At 43.6% G+C, this 25,412-nt stretch overlaps 3 protein-coding genes across 4 annotated transcripts in view; 1 reads left to right on the top strand and 2 right to left on the bottom strand.

Moving 5' to 3' along the window:
- The window catches only part of schip1 (schwannomin interacting protein 1), a 210,585-nt gene extending 198,412 nt beyond the window's left edge, over positions 1 to 12,173 (bottom strand). The window contains exons 1-5 of the mRNA XM_053422868.1: positions 12,151 to 12,173; positions 11,789 to 11,876; positions 4,426 to 4,493; positions 4,228 to 4,314; positions 2,658 to 2,793 (exon numbers count right to left, since the gene is read on the bottom strand). Coding sequence (XP_053278843.1) covers positions 2,658 to 2,793; positions 4,228 to 4,314; positions 4,426 to 4,493; positions 11,789 to 11,876; positions 12,151 to 12,173 — 402 coding nt within the window. The remainder of the gene's footprint in view (positions 1 to 2,657; positions 2,794 to 4,227; positions 4,315 to 4,425; positions 4,494 to 11,788; positions 11,877 to 12,150) is intronic.
- A 514-nt stretch (positions 12,174 to 12,687) lies between these two features.
- LOC128440587 (P2Y purinoceptor 3-like) lies at positions 12,688 to 13,680 on the top strand. Its single transcript, XM_053423340.1, has one exon. The coding sequence runs from the start codon at positions 12,688 to 12,690 to the stop codon at positions 13,678 to 13,680; it is 993 nt and encodes a 330-aa protein (XP_053279315.1).
- Positions 13,681 to 14,316: 636 nt separating this feature from the next.
- mfsd1 (major facilitator superfamily domain containing 1) lies at positions 14,317 to 23,821 on the bottom strand. 2 transcript variants are annotated; one of them, XM_053423339.1, is made up of 17 exons: positions 23,650 to 23,821; positions 23,433 to 23,485; positions 22,629 to 22,741; positions 22,480 to 22,522; positions 22,274 to 22,341; positions 21,936 to 22,044; positions 21,733 to 21,835; positions 20,949 to 21,047; positions 20,671 to 20,782; positions 19,449 to 19,505; positions 18,835 to 18,991; positions 17,973 to 18,070; positions 17,767 to 17,879; positions 17,594 to 17,641; positions 17,357 to 17,423; positions 14,632 to 14,737; positions 14,317 to 14,391 (listed from the first exon to the last, which is right to left on the bottom strand). In XM_053423339.1, the coding sequence occupies exons 1-17, from the start codon at positions 23,819 to 23,821 to the stop codon at positions 14,332 to 14,334; spliced, it is 1,578 nt and encodes a 525-aa protein (XP_053279314.1). In that variant the 3' UTR covers positions 14,317 to 14,331. The 2 variants fall into 2 exon arrangements, with proteins under 2 accessions (XP_053279314.1, XP_053279313.1); XM_053423338.1 differs by lacking the exons at positions 14,317 to 14,391; positions 14,632 to 14,737 and adding an exon at positions 16,425 to 16,443.
- Between the last annotated feature and the right edge of the window lie 1,591 nt (positions 23,822 to 25,412).

Below are 25,412 nucleotides of genomic sequence, written 5' to 3'. Positions count from 1 at the left end.
ATACAGTGCAAATGAGGACGGACAATGAGACCGAGAGAGAGACAGACGGCGTGATCCTTTTTATTTTTATTTTTTTGTGCAGGGCAGAGGTGGAAAAGTGATGGAGGGGAGTGTGAGAGGAAAAAACAGCAGCGTCTGTCCATCATTTCTCTCTAAAGATAACAGCGACTGAATAAAAGATGGATTGGAGGATAAAAATTTGAGCGTTCGATCATCAGAGAAATGTGTCCACTTCTGACCAGTGGTAGATTGACTATTTGACAGACTTTCCATATTCAATACAGAGGGTTAGTGAGTCCACAAGTATTCAGAATTACAATGTATCTCTTACTGTATTTATGAACTTTTCTGATGCGGCTGCAAGGCGAGGAGAGGATAAGGGATGAACATTGTGTTACCTGTGTAGTGGAGGGTACACAGGCCGACAATTAAACAGCGTAGAGTAAACCCATCTCAGGGTTAGGGGGGGGATTTATATAGCTAACTAAAAGTGGCTGGAGTAAATGCCTATCTTGCATCTTCCGAGACAGCAGCCAATCATGCCGCGGGCTATTATGTAATCATGTGGCGTTTACTGCACACAAGAGACTTTTGTTCCCCGACTTCATACTGTAAGTCGGTGCCATAAAACAGCGGCGAGCATGGAGAGAAGCGCCGTCTCCAGAACTAACACAGTGGGCGGAGAAGAAGGAGATGATGAGAGGGAAACTGCATGTTAACATTACTTATTCTTTATTTATTCAGGGTGGTTTCACTGAGAGGGAACCTCGGCTTTACGGAAACACCCGTTCACACAGTTAGACACAGACTCTCTGCTGCTCGGATGAGGGTCGGATAAGTGCTGCTCTTTTACTTTCTCCACCGCTGCCCCTGTGTGTTGATCCTCGGCGGGGGGGAGGAATTCAGAACTTTTCCTGAGGCAAAAGTTGCAATACTGCAGTTGAAAAAATACTTCATCTATAAGTGATGCATCTAAAATGTAGAAAAGTGCACAAGTGTAATTAGGTGTACAGAAATGAATGTAAAATAAATCATCTATGCAAATATGAAGGCATTATTAGTAACGATGCATTTGATGTGTAAGAAGCATATTAGTGTAAAGCTGGTTAAGGTGGAGATGAGGAGATGATATATACCAACACCAATACTAATGCTATACTGTTGGTCCTACCATATATGTTTAATCTATATCAATTTTAAACGTTGATAATTCGTTTTGCAAATAAAACCTTGTTCTGTAAAGTAACAGATGTACAACATTTCCCCATGAAATGTCATGGAATATGAATTGAATGTAGCATTAAGTGCAAATACGCAAGTAAAGTAGTTATACTCAATAATTAGCATTATTTATTTATGAATGTCCATATATGTACACCTTCAGCCAAAGGTGTTGATCATGCAACCACTGAGATGGACGGATAACATGGGATGAAAATAATTGCCTTAATCCCTCACATTATATAAAGATTGCAAATTTTTTATTTCCCATAAACGCAACATTGAAAACGAAAAAAGTAAGAGACAAGAGACAAGAGACACGGGTGAGGGGGTTTGTGTTTGTAGGGTGTGCTGGGGCTGGGGCTGGGGGTGGGGGGATGGGGGATCTTTGTCATCTTGATTTTTAAGTTACACCAACTTTCTAATTAGGAAGACATTCGCTGCTGTGCTAATGAACAACAAACTCCTTCAAGCAGAACAAACAACCTAAAAACAAAGTGCACACACGCAGCACGGCGCTCACAGTCGCTCACCAGGACGCCAGCCCATCTGTTTGCTAAAGAAATCTTGCTTTCCTCCAGCACTTCTTAAAAAGACTCTTAAAGAGAGGAGGAAAATTCCACACACACACACACACACACACACACACACACACAGACACACACATACACAAATGCAGACATGACATCATGCTTTTCAGCGCTGGCTCTGCAGAGAGCGTGGGCAGGGCTGTGCAGACTGAGGCCACAGACTCAGGAACTGGGCAGAGGAGAGTGTGAGAGTTTGTGTTTTGTCTGTCACTTGGAACTTGAGGAGGTCTACAGGCGTGTTTTTTACATCTCTGCACCCCCCCCCCCTCCCTGCCCCCGCCCCCGACACATTCTCTCTCTGTCCCTCTCCTCTCACTGTTTATCTGCTGCTCATACAGCCGTTTGTTTTCTCCTCTCTTTGGCTTTTTGTCTGGCTGACATGCCCTGTGAGCACTGTTTAATTCTCCCCTGCGCTCCCCCGGGAGAGGGGAGGGGGTGGGCGGGATGAGAGGAGGGAGGACAAGGGCAGAGGCACTTCATTAATCAATCAACCGGCTTTGAAAATTTACCTAATTAATGGCTAATTACAGATCCGGGCACGGCGCCAGCTGGCATCCCCACCACCTCCACCAGCGCGACCCCCGCGGTCCCCCAGATGACACTGGAGGTAAACACCCCTCCCTCCCTCCCTCCCTCCCTCCTCTGCTCTCCTCTTTATTACTCTATCCATCCATGCGTCCTCTCACCCATTCTTTTTTTGGGCTCTGTGCAAACACAACAGATCACGGCTGGCAACTCACAGGAGACAGCAGATAACTTCAACACGTCGAGATCTGTCTCGCCACCTGCCTCAGTCTCATGTCGCACCACGCGGCCGTCTGTTTAACTCTTTAAATGCCGTCTTACCGTAGACACGTCGGCGGTCATCACCGGGTCCTGCTGGCTCTCTGGAGTCTCATCCTGACGAGGGCTCGTAAGGTCCTCGTCTTGCCCCTGACGACTTCCTGCGCAGGACATTTTTGCACGCCAGGCACGCTGGATCCTGGAGACAGGAGATAAAATGCACAGTGACACCTACATCTCGTAAAAGACTTCATTAACCAGGCTGCGACTGGTTGATGGAGCATTTCTGAAGCTTAAATGAGCAGAAAACTTATATAAAAAAACGATAGGAACAAAAGTCCTCTAGAATGGCTCTCAGTAAAGTTCATACCTCCGCCAAGGTCCAACAGTCCTCTAATGAAACCACATTTAAATTCACTACATGTAGGTTTTTTCCCTGGATCTGCACCAAATTGCAGCCATTCTTAAATAACAGTCACTTAAACATTTTCTTTTTTTTTATTAAGTTCCATTAACTATTCTCAAATAAATCAGCAACCATGTTGGGAAACCCTGCCAACAAACAAACACCATATAACAACACAACATTCTCGGCTGGCGCGGATGCATTTCCCAAGGTGCATTTCTATGACAAATGTCCAATCAACAACCTTAAAATTGGCTTCAAGCACCTCTAATGGTAAGGTGACACCGATAACTATGATTTATAGGAACACGGACAGGTTTAAATTTTGCATTCAACTTTGGGTTAATTCAGAAAATATAATATAGACATAAGTATTCTATCCTAAGTAAACATTCAAATGAGAATTTACTTTCCAATATCTATCTTTTGGTTTACATAATAGAAATATGACATATTTTTGAGTGAACTTTTCCATTTTATCTTTCCAGTTAAACCTTTCTCAGACATTTTCTCGACATCTCACCCCTGATTTTAACCTGCACAGACTCTTCTCTGTCTCTCACTCTCCACCTTCTTTCATCCCTGTAGTCACCCCGGAGCCCGGGTCCAGGAAGGAGTGTGGGATCAATTACCCGATGGAGAAACACATTCACCTCCAGCGGAGCAGAGAGGCAGCTGAGCCAAATGGAACAAATTGAATTAAGCCATAACTCCTCGCTCCAAAACCAATACCCTTTCCCCCCCCTTCCTTCCTCCATCCCCATTTTCCCCGCTTCTATTCTCTCTTTGCTTCTTCCATCTCTCCGTTCCTGCGCCTCTCTGCCTCTTCTGCGAGTCCACCCTGACATTTCTTCCTATCCGTCTCACCTTCCCACCGCACAATCACGTTACCACCACACATAAACATTGGCTTTCTCTTCTCTGTGCTCAACTTTCAAGGGAGTCGGAGCCCGAGGCGAGAGCTGTCCTCCCTCGTTACACCTATAAAACCGCGGCTCCGTGTTTAAGTAAAATGGTATCAGACGGCAGTTTGTGCCCTCAGAAGTGCACTTTGACCCTGCCTCCAAAATCCAATCAGAGGTGAGATTGAATTGAAGCCGTGCGGGAATCGATCACCTCACCCGCAACAAATAAAATGCACTTTTAAGGTCATATTCCTGAGAATCAGAAAATTAAACAATGGAAAATAAACAAGACTTAAAGACATAAGCCGCAGGTGACACTCACACGATAGCCTTGCTCTCCAGGCGCTGTCGCCGCTCCCGGCGATGTGGGCTGTTGTCATCCTCCTCCTCGCTCCTGCACGGACGGCTTCTGTGACGTCACACACACGACAGAAAGACACACACACTTCATACCGGGTTGTGTTACAGATGAATGTATTTAAATCTGGAACGTCGGGACTGCTACGGTGCAGTGGCTTACCTCTCCACCTTGGGAGGCGCCGGCCCTCCGCTGTGGTTGCAGTAGCGATGGCACCTCCTGACTTCATCCTGTGGCGGGGAACAGTACCAATATGGTTTTTAGATACAAAAGGGTCTGTGCTTCCAGACAATCCACATGATAATAAATCTGCAGCATTTTGTGTAACTGCTCCTCCGCCCACGCACGCTGTCTGTCTGGCAATGCTGCATAACTGAGCCGTAACTGCTCTTTTTATCATTTGTTTGTTATCTGCTTATTAACCTATGAGCGGCAGCATGTTTAGGTGCATTCAAATGAACAATCATCAACAACTGAGAAGCAGGGAAAGAAAAACAACTGGTTTGGCCTCACTGATGTGTGAACGGCATGTGCGAGTGCTCAGCAGGTGCCAAACAGCCCGAGAGCGGCTGCAGGCCGGGGGGGGGGGGGGGGGGGGGGGGTGAGGCCCTTCTTTTAGGCAGCTCTGGGGCCAAAGCCATCAAGCTCAATGGAAGCAGATGGATGAGCTCCCAAGGCAGCAAAGCAGCTCTACTCCATAACATTCACCCATCTCCCTGTTAGTCGACAGGGTGCACGCTGTAAGTGTTTGTTCATGTGTGCGTCCGTGTGCTTGTGACTGCACCACGGAGGCAAGTATACATACATCCTGCTCACAGCTCAGTGTGATGTGGAAGCTAATGACCTCAGTACACGTAATGAGGAAGGTGACCTTTGCAGCGATGAACCCAACGAGTTATCAACTGCTCTTCCTCTCAGCTTGATGGAGCATGTTGGTTCTTTTCAGCTCATTGTCTTTGTTTTATGGCTCAAAACGTTGCTATTTATCCCCTTCACTGGTCTGAGCACTCTTATCTGCCAAATGTGTATATAAAATAATCATAGTGACGTTTTCAGTAGTGTGTAATCATGTCAATTATACGAATTGTTGTTTTATCTAATTTGAATAGATCCTTTATGTATAAATACTTTATATTTATATCGGGAGCGGGTCATCTTTAGGGAGGCCGCCATGTTTTCCAGACTGGACAAACTAAACACCTTTTGAGCTTTTATGGCTATTGAAGTCTACCACAGGTTCTCTTTCATGTTTGGAAGGAGAGGGTGAGGGGGGGGGGGGGGGGGGGGGATTCAGCTGCAACATGCAACCTCACCACTAGATGACACTAAATAATACACACAACCTTTAAGGAAAATTAAAAATAAAAGTTTATATTTTTCACCATTCTTCTGTTTGGATGAGAATGTGCCCATGATCAAAGTGGGGAAATGTTTGTTGACATGGCAACCGCTCCAGTCCATTAAAAAACCCTCAGTTCAAACATCTACACACACACACACTGACAAACATTTTGTAAACTATGAGCTTGTAAACCTTTTCAGTTAGCACTGATAGTTCACAGTATTTAACTGTGACATTTGGTTGTACCCTCAGAAATAATTATCAAAAATCATAATCACATTTCCTGTGAACGTGCGTGAATCTATGAGCTTATATTGTGTGTTTGGCTGCACAGAGCGTTCACTGAGCTGTAAAGCTGCATTAATTGGACAGTTCTCAATGTTCTCGCTGTTCCTCTTAGCGAAGCCAGGACAGATTAATGAATCAGGATGCCAGGAAAAAGACAAATAAGGGTTTAAATGTAATTGTATCAACAAGTGTTAATACTATTAATTCCTGACTCCGTCATGATACTGGGACCAAAAAGGGAATCCTTGACGAATGAGAGTTAATGTTTTTTGGAAATACATCGGAAACACAAATATCGGATTTGGGCTTCATTTCTGTCCGAGGAAGTGGAGACATCTGTTCAATGTTAAGAACCTGAGTGTTACGTCATGATAATGAAACCGATTGGACTATTTTTAGGGTCCTCCTTGTTTTCTTATGCCAGTGGTTTCACCAGGCATTATTTTATTTTAAGTAGTGATACATTTTAATGACATAATAATCAGTTGTCGAACATGAAACGCATTACCACTATAAATATAAAAATCACAGTATAAGTTTTATTTTGGAAATATAACCATTCACTTAAGTTTTAAGATTTTAAGATCGTAGCACCTCCCTGACTCACGGCACCTAGTGCTGGTCACTTTTACTGCTACTATCTTTTTTGTGTTTACAGCCAAGTGTAATGTCATGGCTCTCTGAACCGAATCAAATGCACTCAAGTTTTATGAGAGTAATAGAACTACCAAGGTGGCATACAACTGCAGCTGACCACAGGAGGAACACATAACGTGGAGGGTTACTCTGGGTTACATGAGAACCTATTGAATCAATGGCTGAATACATGATTGCAAAAAAAAAAGGGCATGTTGACAAAAACCTCTTCTGCTGTGTGTGAAAGCAGCCTAATTGCATTATTTTCAATATGAAAACAGGGCCAATCAATAAAGTGTGATGCAAAGGGATTTGAGGGTGGACAGTAATAAGAATTATGGCATTGAAAAATGAGAGAAAAAGAGGAAGGAAAATGAGAGAAACAGAAAGTGGGCTTCCCTAATTGATGAGGTATTAAAATCCTAATTTCTAAGAGACCTTGTTCTATCACAGAGACTGATGGCAGACGTAGCCGAATGTCCACCCCAATACACACACACACACACACACACACACACACACACGTGCACGCACACACACACACACACACACACACACACACACACAGACAAAGACTAAAGCTATTTCCCTCCTGTGTGAGAGAGACGGTTCACTTCAACCTTCAGCCTGTAGTGTGGACTCTTACCGACACCAACACAGAGAAGCACATATGAAAACAGACACACACAACTGAATGCACTAAGAACAAACATGCCTGCCCACACACAGACCGACAGACACAACCACATGTTAACACACACTCATACGTTTGTACAGCCCTCCTTGTTAGGACTCTACATCAACAACATTTCATTGCGGACAACCGAACCACAACCAGGACCTAAGAAGTGACGTTTGGCCTCATTAGGACTGGTCTTTGGTCCCAATGAGGTCTGCTGGTCCTGAAAAGGTCAGTGTTTATAGTGGAGATTGTCTCAAGATGGAGAAAAATGTACACACACACACACACACACACACACACACACGCACGTCATTCTAATCTCAGAGGATTTGATTAAGTATGTGCATTGAAGGGCTGCATCTGACTATTGGCTGTTTAGCTGCAGCCCCGTTTGCCGATCAGCCTGGGGAAATGTCCAATCAGGAGAAGGGATGTACCAGTGGAGATGCTTGTTAATCGTGACATCGGAAATCAATTTACATGCGTGGCGCGTGCAAGGAGTAATATGGAAGTCAACATTTACTCCTTCGCCGGAGTCCCAGAGTACAGAAGAAAAGAGCCCGCTGAGAGCTGAAGGTACTGATGTGTTCATGTGATTACATGATTCTTTTAAATGCTATTACGCAGCCTAATTTAGCTCGAACATTTGGGGAGAAGTGATGGTAACCAAAGCACGAGAGGAAAAAAGGCATTTAAATATGTAAAATTGAAAAAAGAGTCAAAATGATCAACTTGCAGTGACTGAGAGCGCAGTTTCATTCTGAACAGATAACAGTGTTCAGAGATCCACACATTCATACAATTAACAGTCTAAATAGTCTGAATTTATATCGACCTTTTCTGCGATAAAAATTGTTTTGCCATTCACCCATTCACACACATTCACGCAGCGCATCAATGGGCAGCCCTTCTTTTCTGTAAGGGGCAATTTGGGGTTCAGTATCTTGCCCGAGGACACTGATGCAGGTGGGGGAGACTGGGATCCAAACGCCAACCTTCTGGTTAGAGCAGCACCACCAACGAGGCTTACATCGTGCACACATACGGACGTGAGGCTAATTTCATATCTATAATTCAGCAGGTTATCAAATATAGACAGAACCATTTATCTTAGAGCCATACACAGAGTTTAAAGGTATGATTAAAACGTTATATTACTATATTATATTAAAAAACAATTTACTAGGGATTTATTTTGTAAAAATGTTTGTATCTTTAGTCAAAACATATTTAAATAACAACTAATATGGAACTCAGCCTCCACCCAAATCGGGATTTTTATTCTAATCCGAATCAAAATGTTTATGCTCCTAAATATCACGATTCTTCTGAATTTTTCACTTCGGAAATAACGACAATGCTAACAAAGGTGATAAGAATTCCTGGGTCTGTGCCTTTATCTGGATTTGGACACAATTTTATAGATTCTTCTTTGACCAATGCCCAATCCATCATACAAGGAAATGTGTTCTTTTGTTTGTGTGAAATCTTGCCTTGAAACCAACCAACAAACATCCACTTAACACACAAAACATACCTCCATTGTGTAGATGATGATATAAAAACAAAGAAAAGAAGCTGAGGCAAACACATGCCTGGAATTTCTGCTTGATTAAGTTTATTTCCCCAAATTATTATTTAGTATTAAGAGTAAATACATTTTCCGTAAAAATAGTAATAACTGATTAATCACAGCAGCACTAATTCATACAGACGACATACAATGTGGTACATGTAGCCAAGAGTGCGTTGAACCTTAGGAGAGGTAGGGAAATCGGCAATAGGGGACTAGGGAGGTAATCCATCAGGAGGAAGAGGAGGGCACAACGTAATTCTAAAATGGCAAAGGAGACGAAGACATCCGGAGAAGTGGGAGAGGTGGGAGAGGTGTGACAACCACAGATGAGGGAGGTGTGAGAGCGAGATAATGATCATACGGTCTATCAGAAAGCAAAATGGAGCACTTGGGACTAGTCCCCCTGCTCCTATTAAGCAGTAGAGAGCTGCTCTGGTTAACATATGGTGAGGAAAGGAGCAAGAGTATGTTCACACTCACTCACCCCCCACCCCCCACCCCAACACACACACACACACACACACACACGTGCCCAACATGGGCGAGGGGGTTTCTCTCAGTGATCAAAGACTAGACTCATTCATTTGGACCAAACCAGCGTTCCAAGACATGGTAATGGGAATGAATGGTGATGACTATAAAACTCACAGGAGAGTTAGTACTGTATGTGAGGCTGCAAGTGTGTGTGTGTGTGTGTGTGTGTGTGTGTGTGTGTGTGTGTGTGTGTGTGTGTGTGTGTGTAAATCTATGATTGTGTGCATTTTGTAAACGTTATCTTACATTACAATTCATTTGAAAAAAGAAGATTTGATGATGTGAACCATGAGCACAGATGCAAACACAGAGGATGTATTTCTGCGTCACATGGCCGCGGCGGCCCCAGAGACAGATATCTGTCAGCGTGCAGGCCCACCCCCCCCCCCCCCCCCCCAGGAGAAGGTTATTATGACTCAATCGCAGAGCGTTTGAGTGAGCTAGCGCAAACAGCACTCAGCAGAGCTCCGTCCCAACTGGGGGCGAGAGAGACGATAATGCACTTCTGAAATATGACACCCCGTGCCTGGCACCACCACACTCCCACCATATGCACATCCTTCTATATATCAGACAACGCTGCATCTACGCCTGACTCCCACACAATCTGTGCGGATGCTCCACTGTAACATGTCAGATGCTGGAGTTCTGCTCCCGTTGAAGCACAAACACGCGTTAATTAAGAAGATGTGCGTTTAATTAGGAGCAATAAGGGGCCTCCTGCATGATATTGATGGATGATTTTAAGATTCCAGCCGCATGTGCTGTGTCAACAATGTCACCTGTGCTGTATATTTCATGCTTAATCCCATTAAAGGTGACCCCCCCTCCCTCCCCGTCGGCCTGCTGTTTAAATAAGCTCTCTGTGGCCATAAAAATTGCGCTGTCCCATTGATTACAGGGTAATAGTTGGATAGATTAATGTGCTTCTCAGGGGGTTGATGCCTCGGCAATGAATCTGAATCACTCCCACAGACACAGCAAGTGCAGCAGCCTCCATAACCAATACCCTTGCATTTTCTATCTCCCCTCATATTTCACACACCAATTACCGGTTAGTCCTTCATAAAGCTTCTTCGTGTCTTTTCCTCACCAGACTTACACAGAGCTCCTCTGGCTCGGCGGGTTAATCAATTTGGAAATTTCATTGCTGGAAAGTGACAATAAAATTCAGCTATCGGTTGGTACAGTGTGGCTGGGGGAGGGAGGAGACTGAAATCAGAATGAGGAAGTTTGTGAGAACATGCAATACAGCAGGGTAAGTGTGATTGTGTGTTGGAGGGGGCTGCATCATTACAATGTACTGTATTGCAGAGTGTAACGCTGTGATGGAGCAGTGCTCTCAGAGAACCGTGTGCTCAATATCCCCCGCTGCCGAAAATGCGCAACACTACATCACTGGCATTAAATATTCAGAGGCTCAATACAACCAGGTGAACTCGAGCACATGAAGGAAACAGCTCACACTTCTGTTAAAGATAAGTAAAAAGTGATTTACACTATAAAAAGTCAATAACAACAGTCGCTGTCTTCAAAGTTTATTCATTGTCCCTCTACATGAGCTCTGGTCTCAACTTGAGGAGGTGGAGGATGTGAGGGGGGGGGGGGGGGGGGGCGCAGCCCCTGCGTCAGCCGCACAGTTCAGTCGGGCCTTGACCATTCCTTGCTGGAAATGAAGTAATTTATAACAGGAGGTACAATGTGGGGTATTAATGAAACCTTTTCGGCTGCTGCCATCACAAAAAATATCTTGAAGGGTCCCCGAGCCAACATTAAAAAGCAATTTCCCAAACAAAATTGAATTCAGCAAATTGTGCCATTTTGAATGGGTGAAGGATGGAGCCAGAGTTCACCGTTACACCGCGAAGAGAAGCAAACAAAATAATTATGAGAAGAATTATAATAATATAAAGTTTAACACAGTAGGTGTCACTGTCCATGGTGCTGATTGTCTGCTGGAGTCCACTCAGGAACACATTTAAAACACGATTTAAATTTTCTTCTATTGCCGTTAGATTTAAACGATCCTTTATGATTTCATGTGCTGCCTTTTGAATTTAGATTTTGTGTCAAAGCATTTGCTGTCTTTGATTTGGAATGACATCGTATTAATTTGCATCTCGTCTTCGAGGTTCTGTGATCTTGTTATAATCGCTCCTCTAGGTGAAACACTCTGTAACAGATGGGTTGAAAGGTTCTATATAAATAACGTTATTATTAAAAGATATATTGTCTTGGAGTACGATGATTTTTTTTCCCTCCTGTGCGAGCGCTCACTGTGTGAGCCTCAACTTCCTGCTCCAAAAAAAGATCAGAAAGTGAATTACATCATTGCTGAGAATGGATCTGAGTGGATACCGTCATCTTCTCGCAGCATTTCCCCCCAGAGATGAGACTCTACAGAATCCAGTGCACACTCATGACCTAATGGACTTGTCTATTGTGCTGTCTGGTGGAAGCCTCTCACCTGGTTATTGATGCGCAGAGCAAGGTGCTTCCTCTCCCGAGCCAGACTCCCGCTGCGCAGCCTCGCCTCCTCTCCCTGGTGCATGCTTCTGGAAGGACACCGCTCAAGTTAAGACACACACACACACACACAAACACGAAAACTCTCCAAAACATGAGATCTGCTTTAATCTCCAGAGTGTGCGAACAGCCTGTACTCTCTCCTCCTCCTGCTGCAGCAGAGAGTGACGTTCTGCAGGATTTCATCACTCATCGGTGCATGTCGAAGTGCAGCTCACGCACGAGCTCCCCTCGCATCCTTGAGGGAACGCACCTAAGCATGCACACGCGTGACTGGCATGAGTCCGCGGAGGTGACACTAACCTGTGCGCGCCGTTCCTCAGCATGACGAGCTCCCTCTCCGCGGTCAGACAGAGATGAAGTGAGCGCACCGGGTCGGGAGCAGCCGGAGAGAGGGAGGGAGGGAGAGAGAGAGAGAGAGAGAGGGAGAGAGGGAGGGAGAGAGCAGCCAATGGGATGCCGCGCGTGTGCCTGCGCGCGTGTGCGGCGTGTCATTTAACTTGGCAATAGCAGCATTAATTACGTCTCTTTGGGGGGAAGCGCAATCGCATGCTACAGTATCTCAGCCTATTATGTCAGGCTTTTTCAACAGCTCCACTGTGTGCCAATCTATTTGCTCATGGCCCAGATATGGCGCCGTAATGGTTTTAGATTAGACAGGTGTGTGCTGGGAACAAGAGGGTGGGGGGGGGGGACTCACAAGTTGAACAAACACCTGCATTTAGTATTTGCACACGTCACACACTGTAGTAATAGGTGAGGGGCAGGAGAACGTATCCATTTATCAGGGGACCAAGGTTTGGACCGGTTCTCCAAAAGTAACCCAAGTTGACCTTCTGAATGGAGGACTTCCACATCTGTCCAGTGAACAGCTACTACAAGAGGTTCCTTCTGCCCGTCTCCTACAGCCTGGTGTTCGTGCTGGGTCTGACTCTGAACGGCGCCCTGCTGTGGTGCGTTTGTTGCCGGACGCGTTGCTGGAGCAGCACGGTCATCTACATGACCAACCTGGCGGTGGCGGACCTCCTCTACGTGCTCTCCTTGCCCCCGCTCATCATCAGCAACGCCCGCGGGGACCTGTGGCCCTTCGGCGACGTCCTCTGCAAGTCCGTGCGCTTCTTCTTTCTGGTCAACCTCCACTGCAGCATGATGTTCCTCACCTGCGTCAGCGTGCACCGGTTCCTCGGCGTGTGCTTCCCCATGGCCGCCGTGCGCCTCAGGACCAGGCGGCTCGCCCTCTTCGCTTCGGGTGGGGTTTGGGTCCTGGCCACGGCGGAGATCTTACCCACGCTGGTCTTTGCTCACACGGGCGTGATCAACAACATGACCGTGTGCTTTGAAATGACCAACCCGGGAAACTTTGGCGTGTACTTCCCCTATGGGCTGTTCTTAGCCATAGTGGGGTTTCTCGTCCCGTTCATCGTCGTCGTCACCTGTTACTGCTCGATGATGAAGGTGCTTTACAGCAGGGCCGCTGGCACCATCTCCAACACCAGGACGGCTCTCATGCGCAACAAGTCCCTGTCCACCGTCCTGCTCGTGCTGCTCGTGTTTGTGTTGTGCTTTGTGCCATACCACGTTGCGCGCACCGTGTACCTGTTCGTGAGGGTGTACATGCCCGCGGACTGCCAGCTGCTGAACGTGGTCATGATCTCCTATAAGGTCTGGAAACCGGTGGTCAGCTTCAACTGCTGCGCAAACCCCCTCCTCTACTTCTGGGGCTCGTACCGGCGCCGGCAGAAGCTGCGGGCCTGGCTGCGCCGGAGGAAGACGAGGGTGCAGCCCGGTCTGTGTGTGGTGGATGTGGGCAGCAGAAACAGGTCCGGAGGGTAGACAGCATCCATCACAGGAACTCAGGCCAAACAGTGACTTTTATCATAAGTACTGGACATTGATACTAATAATAACAATAAGGACAATGCCAACACCGTCTAAGCTGTGTTTAATAACTCAATTTATTATGTTAAGTATACAAATATGTATCTGGAAACATTCAACAGGTGACAGAAGTCCCTGACTTGTGAGGCATCCTTTTTTTTGTACACTTTAATCTATTCTACTAAATTAATGTATCCTATAAAACCTGGAAGAACAGCACACCTAGGGACATATCAGTAAATGCTGAGATTGCTAAATGTTGTTATTTAAAAGCAGGGATACTTTAGCCAGGAGTGATATTAAAGTATTTGTGGGAATTACTGCCCTCTGTCGTTTGAAGAGTCTCTAAAACAGACCCTAAAACCCAGCAACCATGGAACCATAAAGCAGCAGCATCCTTTTATGACAATTTCCTTGGCTCAAAAAACAAACTGCTGAGTGAAATAGACTCCAGATTGGTTCAAGAATCTCTGTGGAGATAATAATTAAAGCAAAAAACACAACATCAAAAAGGACATTTTGTAGGCATCCTCTTTTTTTCAGTGCACACTTGTCTGGAGCTGCAGAGCTACAGTGCAGGGGAAGCAGGCAGATGAATGAAGGGCATCATTTCAGAACACTCCTGTGGGCCAGTGAAGACAGATGGATGGAGCGGGGATCTGGGAGCTGTGAGGCAAAGGACAAAATACAAGTTTGACTAAAGAGGAAAAGGAGAACTCAGTTTTAGAGTCACTTGTGTTTAATTTGTGGTGCTGCAGCAGAACCAGTCCTCCGTGTCTGCTTAGGAAAAAACAAATGTATTGCCAGTGTCAAGATTAGGGGCTGAAGTACATAATAAATGGATTTGTGTTTGAATTGTGTACTAAGTGTGTGTGTGTGTATGTGTGTGTGTCAATGCGTGCATACCTGAGCTCCCAGTCTGGACAGGTAGCGGTTGCGTAGGCCAAAAGCAGACATGGGTGCTAATCTAGCCAGCCCCCCCTCTGTCAGCTTACTGGGCCGTCTTCTAATCCTGCAGCAATAATAACGTGGCCATCTTTATCATCTCCGCGCCAAACAGGAGAACAATTATGTAAATACTGCAGAAAGCATTAATCACCAACTGGCTGCTGCTAAAGGGTGAGGACACAAGTTATTACAGTATATGGTGAGGTTAAAAAAAAAGAAGTAGCACAAAGACAAAGTTGTACAAAAACAAAAATTTCTTTCAAAATGTGTTTTTAATCAAATGCAGTTGTTCAACAATGATGCTTTATCAAATGGGATTTGTTTTCATACAAAAAAAAATACTTATTTTAAGTCATAGCCCTTCTTTGATTGTACAATATATCTTCTTTAATCTCTCATATAACCTCTTGTACGTAGATCAGCAACAGGTAACACTTATTTTCTCCAATAAACAAAGACTCAATTTCTATAACACCATAGTGCAAATGAGATACTGGTGAAAAGATCAAGATGGTTTTGTCTGTGACACAGTTGTCATTTCACGTGCAAACACATTTGAATTCTTTGCTACTGAGCGTCGGTTCTAATGTGTTGACTGATTAGTTCAGAATTAGAATGGGACTCATTTGCCTGACTGAGGTAGTGAATGTTAATCATCCACAGTCTGATGACGACACATGCAGACAAATGTCATTCTACCACACACTGACACTGTGACATTTCAGCAGAGGGCTTAGATGCACTGTTCGGATGAAGCAAGCAAAAACTTTGGGACAGTGCTTACGACAAAATGAATTACCCGAGCTTGATAAATGAGCAGAACATATTCTACAAACCATTAGTCTACGCCCAGCTGTTACTTTATCAGATCGCATTAATAAAACTGTTTAAGTTGTGCATATCTTTACACGAGGAGTTGCATTGAAAAGTATGTCTTTTTTGATCTCATCTTTCTCATCATTAGAGTAGTGTTCCACTTGATCATACGGCATAAAATAAAAACGTTTACGAATTTCTAAAACCAGAACAGAGCAGATTAAAGAATTAGGAAATAAAAAGAGGTGTAAAGACGAAAGATTTAAGCTCTTTTCGAGATTATCCACCATAAAAAGTCAATGACGCATATGATTAAAACCAAATAGGAACTTAGGGTCCAGTAAGAAAAACTTTGTTTGGGTTACTGTTAACGCTGACAGATGATATACACATAAATTAAGTATCTGTAATAAGGCAAGTAACAGGGCTCTGCTCAAAACCACTTTTAAAAAGAACTATAAAAAAACATTATTTAAAAAAAAAACATGATACATATATACATATAAAATACTTAGGAACCCTATATTATGAGTGGCATTAGCATATGATAAAATCAGGCGCTATTATTCTGTGATATCGATCTCCTTCCACAGGACATGAGTCTGATCAATTTAAATGTTTTAAAAAAAACATTCCAAGAATCTTAACACACACACCCAGGAGTCAGTGGACAGTGAGAGGTAGACAAAAAGGTGAGAGGAGCGACGGCGACCCAAAGGAAGATTTGCAATTTGTCCTTATCTGTATGATATCAGCTATTAATACACGATTATGTAATAGCCAGGGTCAGACAGTCAGTTCTGGTGGGAAGAGCCACAGATGACAGCGCTGGGCGGAGTCAGAAGCTCAGCCCTGCCCCCGTGGCAGATGATTGACAGCTCTGGGGTGGACAGTGCATTCGCTTGCTCCAAAGCCCAGGACCATGTGTGTTCCCCTCATCATCATCATCATCATCTGCAAAATATCAATGACAGCACAGAGCGTAAAATACTAGTCAGTCAGATCTAATATAAGGTACATTGTATTAAAGAGTAGAAACACAGAGAGACAGAAACAGAGGTATGGTTTGTTTATACAGTTTTTCCTACAGACTTAAAGCCGACCACAGGTAGTCAATTGTTGAGAGGAAACCTGCCCTTAAAGTAAACATGAATGTGAAAGCTGTGACCTACATAAATGTGCCCACCGGGTTAGCAAACACAGCAGCCATTTCCTGTACATCGCGGTACAGTAAGTCTTGTTTCTCTGCTGTTCATGAATAGGGTCTGTATAAGTGCTGGGCCACGAACGCACCACAGAAAGTTTCAAGTCACAAAATTAAGCTCTTTTTCCAGTAGCACTTTAATACAAACTAAATAAAAACTCACATCTACCAACATATCAGTGATAACTTGACACATCACCTTAATGTAGTAAACCTTTAAAACTTCTTAACCTTGTTAACTATTAAAACTAAGAGTTGTCGACACAGTCACATGATGCTGCGTGTGAGTCATGTGTTTGGAAGGAGGTTTAGATGATGGGACCAAAGAGCAAATCCATAAAAACACAGTTTGATGAAAACACCGAAAGACATTAAGTAAAATCTGAAATAATTTATTTCCTATCACTGTAAACTCAGACTAGCCCGGAATAGAACAAATATCTATATGTATATACCAGTTTCTAAATTGAACTGCAGCAGGTTCAGCTGAGGACGTGTTCAGTGAATCAGCACAGGAGCTCCTACAGAGTTCCTGACCAAAATATGCCGGTGGCACATGATTACATGAGTGGGTGGTTCGTTATGTTTCTGAGATGCTTGTCTTATTGTTGGGTAAGTGGCTGGAAAAGCAGTGGCGGAAGGTGAAGGGTCAAAGTTACTCACTCTGCGTCTGAAGTGGCCTCTTTCTGGAGTTTGGCCCGGGCTGCAGCCGATTGGTTCAAACCTCCTCCTGCAGAAAAGAAAAGGGAAGTGGTGTTTGTTTAACAGTGACAAAGGAAAGGGAAGGATGCATCATGAGAAAATAAAGAACAGGGGTAGACTGAGGTGATTCAAATCTGAGAGAATATGACAAAGGACTGAGGGAAGTGTGAAAAAACGTGAAAGTGTCTTTTCTCTTACCTCTTTGATAATCCACAAAGTACAGCATAACGCTCGCCATCAGGGCCACTGCAAGAAAGAGAGCCAGAAAAACAATGTGTAGAATCACTCACAATGTCAAGGTCAAGTGTCTCACAGGAGTTTGAAAGACTATTCTCTCACAAGCACACACAAAGCCAGAGGAAAATACTTACGGCAAATACAGGCGCAGAAAAACACTTCCAAAACCAGGTAGCCTTTGTTGTCCAGGATGGCTCCTGCTGCCATGGCGATGAGCGCGAGGCCTAGGTTCTGGATCGACTGCATACTGGTTCACAGAGAAAGAACCAAGACAAACCAGTGTCGATTAAAGAATAAACAACATCAGCAATGTGCTATGGGAGTCAACGAGGGTACATACAAGCCATAGGCCGTCCCCAGCTGATGCTCGGGCACCACAAAAGCCACCATGGGCCACAGTGCACAGGCCAGTAAGGAGTAGGAGACACCCAGCAGGGACTGGAACACAGGGAAGCAAACACATGTTCGAACATTACTTTACATGACTCTGCACAGAATCCCTTGATGAGCTGTAACACAACTTGATATACTGTATGAGAAAACGCTTTAAGAAATAGATGATGATGTCGTGCTATTGATTGGTTATTCAACATGGGAGATTTCCTGTCACTGGTTTGACGTGGGCAGAGTTTAATCAGGAAAAAAAAAAGGTTATGACACATACTTCTGTGCACTAATCAGGATTTAGCTTAAGCCAAAATATCTGATAAATCCACACACAGAGTTCAGAGGAAGCGGATTTACCAAACTTTTAACTGTTAATAAATCATAGATAAATGGTTGACTGTAGTTTATTTAGTTTATTTAAATGCTTTGGAGAAACACTAATGTTAGTTTAGTCTTCAGGGGCTTGCAGCAAAAAAATAATCTTTTTTTAAAATGTCTACATGTCTAACCTTCTACTGTCACTACCAACTAAGGCTGAAGGTTACACTAAGGTTTCTGTAGAGGACCAAAATTAAAGCATTTCTAACCACAAGGCCAAATATTCTGCAATAATTTTGAATAAACACGGAGCCTAAAGGACCTTGAACTATCCTCAATGACTGTGATTCCTCGTTCTACCTTGTACACAATAAACCTTACATACCCCGAATCTCAGTACCTACTAGTAATTCCTAACATCACAATTCATTTCTTAAATCCATCTTACCATCGTTCATGAATTAACTAAATTAATGTTTAAGTTCCAGGGGCATTACCATGGCGATCCATGGGTTCCAGAAGGTGAAGGCCAGCATCATGTGAGCGGCGAGTGTGGCGGCCACGGCAGTGATCACCCAAATCACATTCCTCCCCGTCCTATCCACCATGAAGCCCAGAATCGGAGATGCGGGGGCTGAGATGATGTACACAATACTGAGAGAGACAGAGAATGGAATGAAGGGAGTAATGAACAGAACATCCACTGCACTGATGCTGAAGACGTGTATATACACACACAGAGAGCTCCTTGAGAGACTGAGCTCACACTGTCACACTGACGATTGATCTTTGGAACTAGACTCCATGACAATCGGCGTGTGATTCTGTAAGTTGGAGTCTAATGACAGTAGCCTGGAAACAACCCCCTTTGCAAAAATCTGTCTTTTCAAACATGATGACGAGTCATTCCTTATATTTTGTTCCCAGCTTCAGGTGCTTGGAGATTTCTCAGCTCGCAAATTCTAATGTTGCACTGGATAATGTAATCTGCTCCACGGGAAGTATCCAAGTGTACCCCACAGAGGAAATTCAGAATACGTCAGCAGGAGCAGACTATAATAGTGTTAGTGGCTGAAGGTCTCTGGGGCCTATTACACCTGATCTGATTTACCTGTTGACAGCTCTGGCTTCAGCCGGGGAGAAGTTGAATTTTTCAATGAAGAACACCCTGTAAACAAAGCAAATGAGATGGTGGGCTCACGGTGCAGTGGGATGTTAAGACTTTATGTTGATGTGACCTCAAAGGGAACAGAAACCAAACTAGTGCACCAGCAGCTCTCTCTCTCTATCTCTCGCTCGCTCTGTGTCACATGCTTAGTTTTCTGCCACATTTGCATAACAACTATTTGCTCTGTAAGCACTGACCCTCTGTGGAAGGAAAACATGTCAGTTGCTAAGTGATTCAGTGCCTTTCAGTGCAGGAAATACAGGCTGTGATAATTTCAATTGGTTCCTTTCACTGAAAACGCATTTGTCAAACCTCTTTCCATGTGTGACTTCCCCTGTCACTCTCTTTGTGGGCTGACGACATCGCAGCATCGAGAGGTTGCACTGTTAAATCTTTCCGTAGACCTTATCATTAATCTATTCACACAGTGGTTCCCTATTTATTTCATTTCACACAATCTATCAACACTACCAACTTGTTTGGGAGCTGATAATCATGAGAATCTTCCCCATCTGCATGCCGAAGTGTCCCTGGGCAAGATACTGAACCCCTAAAAGGGCCCCTCATAGATGTTGAATGCACTAATTGTAAGTCGCTTTGGATAAATTATATAATAATAATAGATTATTACAAAAATAACTTATAGCGCCTTTCAAGAGACCCAAGGACACTTTACATATTTAAGGGGAAAAAGAAGGAGACATGGCGGTTCACTGGAGTGGGAGTGAATTTGAACGAGAGAGAGAGAGAGAGAGAGAGAGAGAGAGAGAGAGAGAGAGAGAGAGAGAGAGAGAGAGAGAGAGAGAGAGAGAGAAAGAAAGAGAGAAAGAAACCAAATTTAAATAAGGACCGTAATAGCAGCACAATATTTTTGATGTCAAGGCAAAAGATGTCTCCTTCCTCAATCTCTTCTCAACGAATGAAAAGGTTTAACCGTAATTCAAGAAACTATTTTCAAATTCATTTAAAAGTTCAAATGAAATATATTGACATAGGCATTCAGACACTCGATATTTAGCTCAGGTTCAATTCCATTTATCCTGTTCTCTTTTGAATGAACTAGCTCGTGATCAGGAAAATTCAATTGTTTAGATATGATTTGGAAAAAACATGGGCGTGGTGACTAATATCTGTGTTAGAGATATGGCACCGATCCAGTACTCACTGTCCAAGTCCAATAAAGGGGAAAATAGCGACGTAGTAGCACACACAGATGAGGAAGATGAGCCACAGGGGGAAGGGGAAATCTTTCACGTCTGTCAGCTGGATCACCTCACCTGATGATCAAGACACACAGATTAGTTTGAGGCTGTTATTTGACTTCAACAACTGTAAACGACGAACAGTGGCTGGTCTCACAAAGATGTTCTAGGTTTTAAAAAGGTTGAGTTAAAGAAGTTTAAAAAAAAAAAAAAAAGAGAAGACATTCAAAGAATACATTACCTGCTTTGCCTTGTTCCTTGTTGAGTATCCTCTCTGCTCTTCTGTCGAGGAACCCCAACACCAGGGCACAGCCCAGTGAAAACAGGCAGGTTACACCAGCTAAAGACAGAATCAGACATAAATACAAATGGAGGAGACAAGGAAATGTAGCTTTCAGTCTTATATTGGTGATAACAATATAACATCACATCATTCAAGTCTCAACTCAAAACTCACATGTTCAAACTGGCATACTCTTTATAACTGGACCCTGTGCACTTCACTTGTTTCTATGTTGATGTTCTGATTTAATGTTGTTTTTAATCTTTAATGTTTTTATCTTTTATCCTGTACTATTGTTTTGTAAAGGTGACTTGAAAGGCGCCTCCAAATAAAATGTATTATTATTATTATAAGGTTATTCAGAATTCAAACTGGGCTACATGATGACTGCCATCGGTTTCTGTAGTTCAAATGAATTCTGATTAGATACACTTAAATTTACAGAAGATGTGGAGAGAGATCATAAATGAAAACCCCAGAATACATGGTAGAAGCACGTTTAGATCAGTTCAGAAGCAGATGAAGAAAATTATGAGAATTGACACTTCTCCTAACGCCTGTGACTCATCTGTAGCAGGCAGCAGCACTTTTACTTCTTCATTCTCTTTGCCTCTGTTTACTGTGTAATCTGAGATCATTAGTAACAGAGACAGGATCTAATATCTTCAGCACAGACAGAGCAAAAGCCGATTCTCGGTGTTCAACACTCCCACAGTCCCAGCTAGAGCATGCTAATATTTACCTATCATGAGTGAACCCCCCAGTGCGGTGTATCCAGGAGAGCCCACAAGGTCTGCGACTCTGCTGTACACCCAGCCCATGATGTTCATGTTCACTGTGCTGCCCTTGAGACGAGTGGAGAGGGAAGTGAATGGACTTAAAGTTCACTGTATCAATAACATGGGCTGTATGTTGGAAAGCACGTTCCATTGGCAGCGTCCTTACCAGTCGAGCCATGCTTAGCTGAAGGCCGAACACCAGGTTAAGCTCCTTCCCTTTGAACCAGTTGACTGCGTAAGTGTTCTGGGCCACAGCCAAGGACTCTCCTCCGATACTACCCAGCAGAAGAAAAGCAGGGAGGGAGAGCAGTGTTAGTTACGTGAGAACCCAAGTGCAACATGAGCCTCAGACTTACAGCGTTGAAAGTACGTGACTAAGTAGAAACACACTGGGCTCAGATTTAAACCGTCAGTGCAGGGTCAGGTTCACTAGTGAGTGTTTGGGAGATTGTGAAAGAATGTGCGGCAAGACAATAATTATATATTTTATAAATATTTTTTTACCCAAATACAAAACGTCCACATTCCATCAACCAGTAGCGGTTCAGCAAAGCTCCAGTAGCAAATATGACCTTTGTAGAAGTGGGAAAAGAAAACAATAACATGTCATTCAATTCATGTTTGCTTTCATCCCTACAAAATTAGATCATTTTAAATTAATAAATATTGGTTATTTTATGTTTTATCTTTAGATCTCAGAGTAAAAGTACCTGTCCAACACAGACAAAGAGGGAAAAGATGATGGTTCCCAGTCTGTAGAACACAAAACAAAGAAGTTAAAAAAATACTCCATCCTTTCACTTTCACTTCTGGTGGTCACACCTCCTGAGCGCAACACAGATGCAACAGCTGTTTGTACCTAATGCCGAAGACCCTGTCCAGCAGGAAGCCCCCGAAGAAGCAGAGGATCACATTGGGCCAGGAGTACCAGGCGTACAGCTGCATGAACTCTGCAGTGTTCAGATTCAGATCCTGGATCAGTCAGGGAGGAAACATGTCAGAGTGTCAATGATGACCTCAGCGGTTTTCACCAGTAAAATGTTGATGTGAAACTCAGGTTATAGTCTGTTGGACTGAAGTCCTCGAGTCGGGTGTGGGACATGGCTGTACTGGTTGGTTTAAGAGACAAATTGTAATGATACTTTCCTGAATACAGATGTCTAATCTAGGGCTGGGCGATATCAACAATACTAATAACAACAACAATAATAATATTAACAGTAGTAATAGCAGTTTCTGTTTTATGAAGCACTGTTACAAAGTGCTTCACAAATAAAAAAATGTAAGTACATTTTGAGCTTTGATTTAAAGAAGACAAAAAGATAAAGTTTTATACATCAGTGGGTAATTTGAGTTTTCTTTGGATTTCGAAGACTCAAGGTTTTGGTATTTCTTCTGTAAGGGTAGAGAATGACAAACGTTTAAAAAAATATATTATGGAACATTAAAACCAACTATCTATCACACCTGAAATGTGTCGATATAAACTGAACTTTTCTTATATTACTAATGGGGGAAATAACAGTTTGATTATTATTGTTTATAGCCCAGCCCTCGTCTGATCGGTCTTTCGTGTGAAATAAAAGAACTGGTCACTTTGTGTCGGCCAGGCATTACTATGAGTTTTTATATTGATGGTCATGTCCTTAAAAGGTTGAATTACCTGAAGGACTTGAGTTTGAAGAGCAGCAGGGTTGTCATAACAGAAGTAGCTTCCTGCAACACAACAACAGTCATAACAACAACATGTCTGTAGCGTGACATGGGGGGGGGGGGGGGCACCACAACATTTCTTTGAGGCCGTTTGTAACTTATTGAATTAAACCTGCCCCAGATAACGGAGGAGCTGAGAGGAAGTCAGGGCTGTAATCTGCTCTCACCGAATCCCAGGAAGCACATGAACCCCAGGACGACCACCCGGTGCAGGAGGTGAGCGGGGTCACAGATCGCGGGCATCGGTCTGCCGGGGGCCCGGTCCGCCGGCCCGCCGGAGGGAGAGCCGTCATCCCCCTCCCCACCTAGCAGACTCCGCCGCTCCTCGATGTCCGCCATGTTCCTGTGTTTGGGAGCAGTGGAGGAAAAATAAGTTGTTCAGGGGAAGAGAGTCGATCATGTGACCCGGTATCGGTGTCACGTGGCACGGTGCTGCGTTCAGGTGATGCCGGCAGAATGGGACGTTTAAGTTCAACGCGAGTTATTCCGGTTTGGCGGGATGCGTTCATACTTGACTTGTTCAGGCAGTTTGGTTCCGTAAATAAAAAAAATCCCATTCAACTTCTGAATAGACATTTTAATTATCAGCCATATTGTTGTAAGCATCTACGCTACGATATTATTAAACTATGTTTCATTCTCCTGTTGAAGTCCACATTATATCAACTACGTTTTCAGACAAACTTGTTCTATTGGCGGTGTCAACGCCAAATACTACACTACCCACAATCCTCAGGTGTACTAGCGACGTGTCTGATTGGTGGAGCCAATAGATGTTAGTTAGTCTGCAACCGCGAAAAACTTGCTGGCTGTGATGGAATAACAGGTAGGAAATCCCCACAACAAGGCTTAATTCAAGAAGGAGCCACTGGAAGACATGGGAAATGGATTGTTCACATTGGTTTATTGGATGAGTTGTTCCTTCACTCTCTTGTAATTATAGCCTCAGTCTTGTACCTTTGTCTTTTTCCATTTAGTAATTCTTTCATCCTGTGGCTGGTCGGCCTGTGAAATTGCTGGTGAAACCGGAGCTGTTCCAAAAGTGGGCAGTCACTGTTACGCTCTATTTCTCGGGGTTAAATAGGATAAATAACCTGAATTAGAATCTTAGAGGTGTTGACATTTAAGTAATTTAAATGACTTGGACGTTACTGTTGCATGACAGTGGTTCTTTTACAGCATTAGGTTTTTACTCGCAACTTTATTTTCACTTTGAAAAGATCGACGCCCACAGAAATGCCTCATCCTCATAACATTCACACTACCAATCATTTTAAACTCTAGAAATGTTCAAATCTTGCACAGAATTCATCCCTGAATCACAACCATTGCCAATTGCAAGATTTTTTTTTTACTACTTTAATACTTGTTTTGTCACTGTCCCTTCTCATCTATGTGTTCAGGACATTGAACATTTTCTATATAACAATACTTGCCATTCTCCAACAATTATTACTAAACTTACCTTCAAGGCTTTACTTTTGTATTACAGCCTGTTAGGGTTTGGTGTTGCAGTTGCCCTTGCAGGGAATATAAGAAGAAAATATAAAAAAATAACCTTACATATTTTATTAAATTAAAGGTCATCATTGCATATATAGCGTGGGTATGGACAGATATGAATGTAAGCTGCGAGGTGATTGGTTGGTGGAGGCGTACAAACCGCCTCATGCTTGTACTAGTTTCACTCAGTGAAAAATTGAAAATGTAAACTATGTGTCAAACTGGCTCTTTTGTCCTACAGCTTAAGTCTACAGCTCTAATAAGCCGCCCAAAAGCCACCTCTCTGCGGCGTCTCGGCATAAAACAGTTCATAAACCTCTGCTGATTGGCATCACTGACATGTAGACTTGACAGGCTTCTCTGACACGTAAGCTGTACCACTGTGTTTCATCAAGTCCTCCACACGCATCCAACGTGAGACTGTCAG

Source organism: Pleuronectes platessa, chromosome 5, assembly GCF_947347685.1.
Source record: "Pleuronectes platessa chromosome 5, fPlePla1.1, whole genome shotgun sequence".
NCBI lineage: Eukaryota > Metazoa > Chordata > Actinopteri > Pleuronectiformes > Pleuronectidae > Pleuronectes > Pleuronectes platessa.
This window is presented reverse-complemented; position numbering and strand designations above follow the sequence as displayed.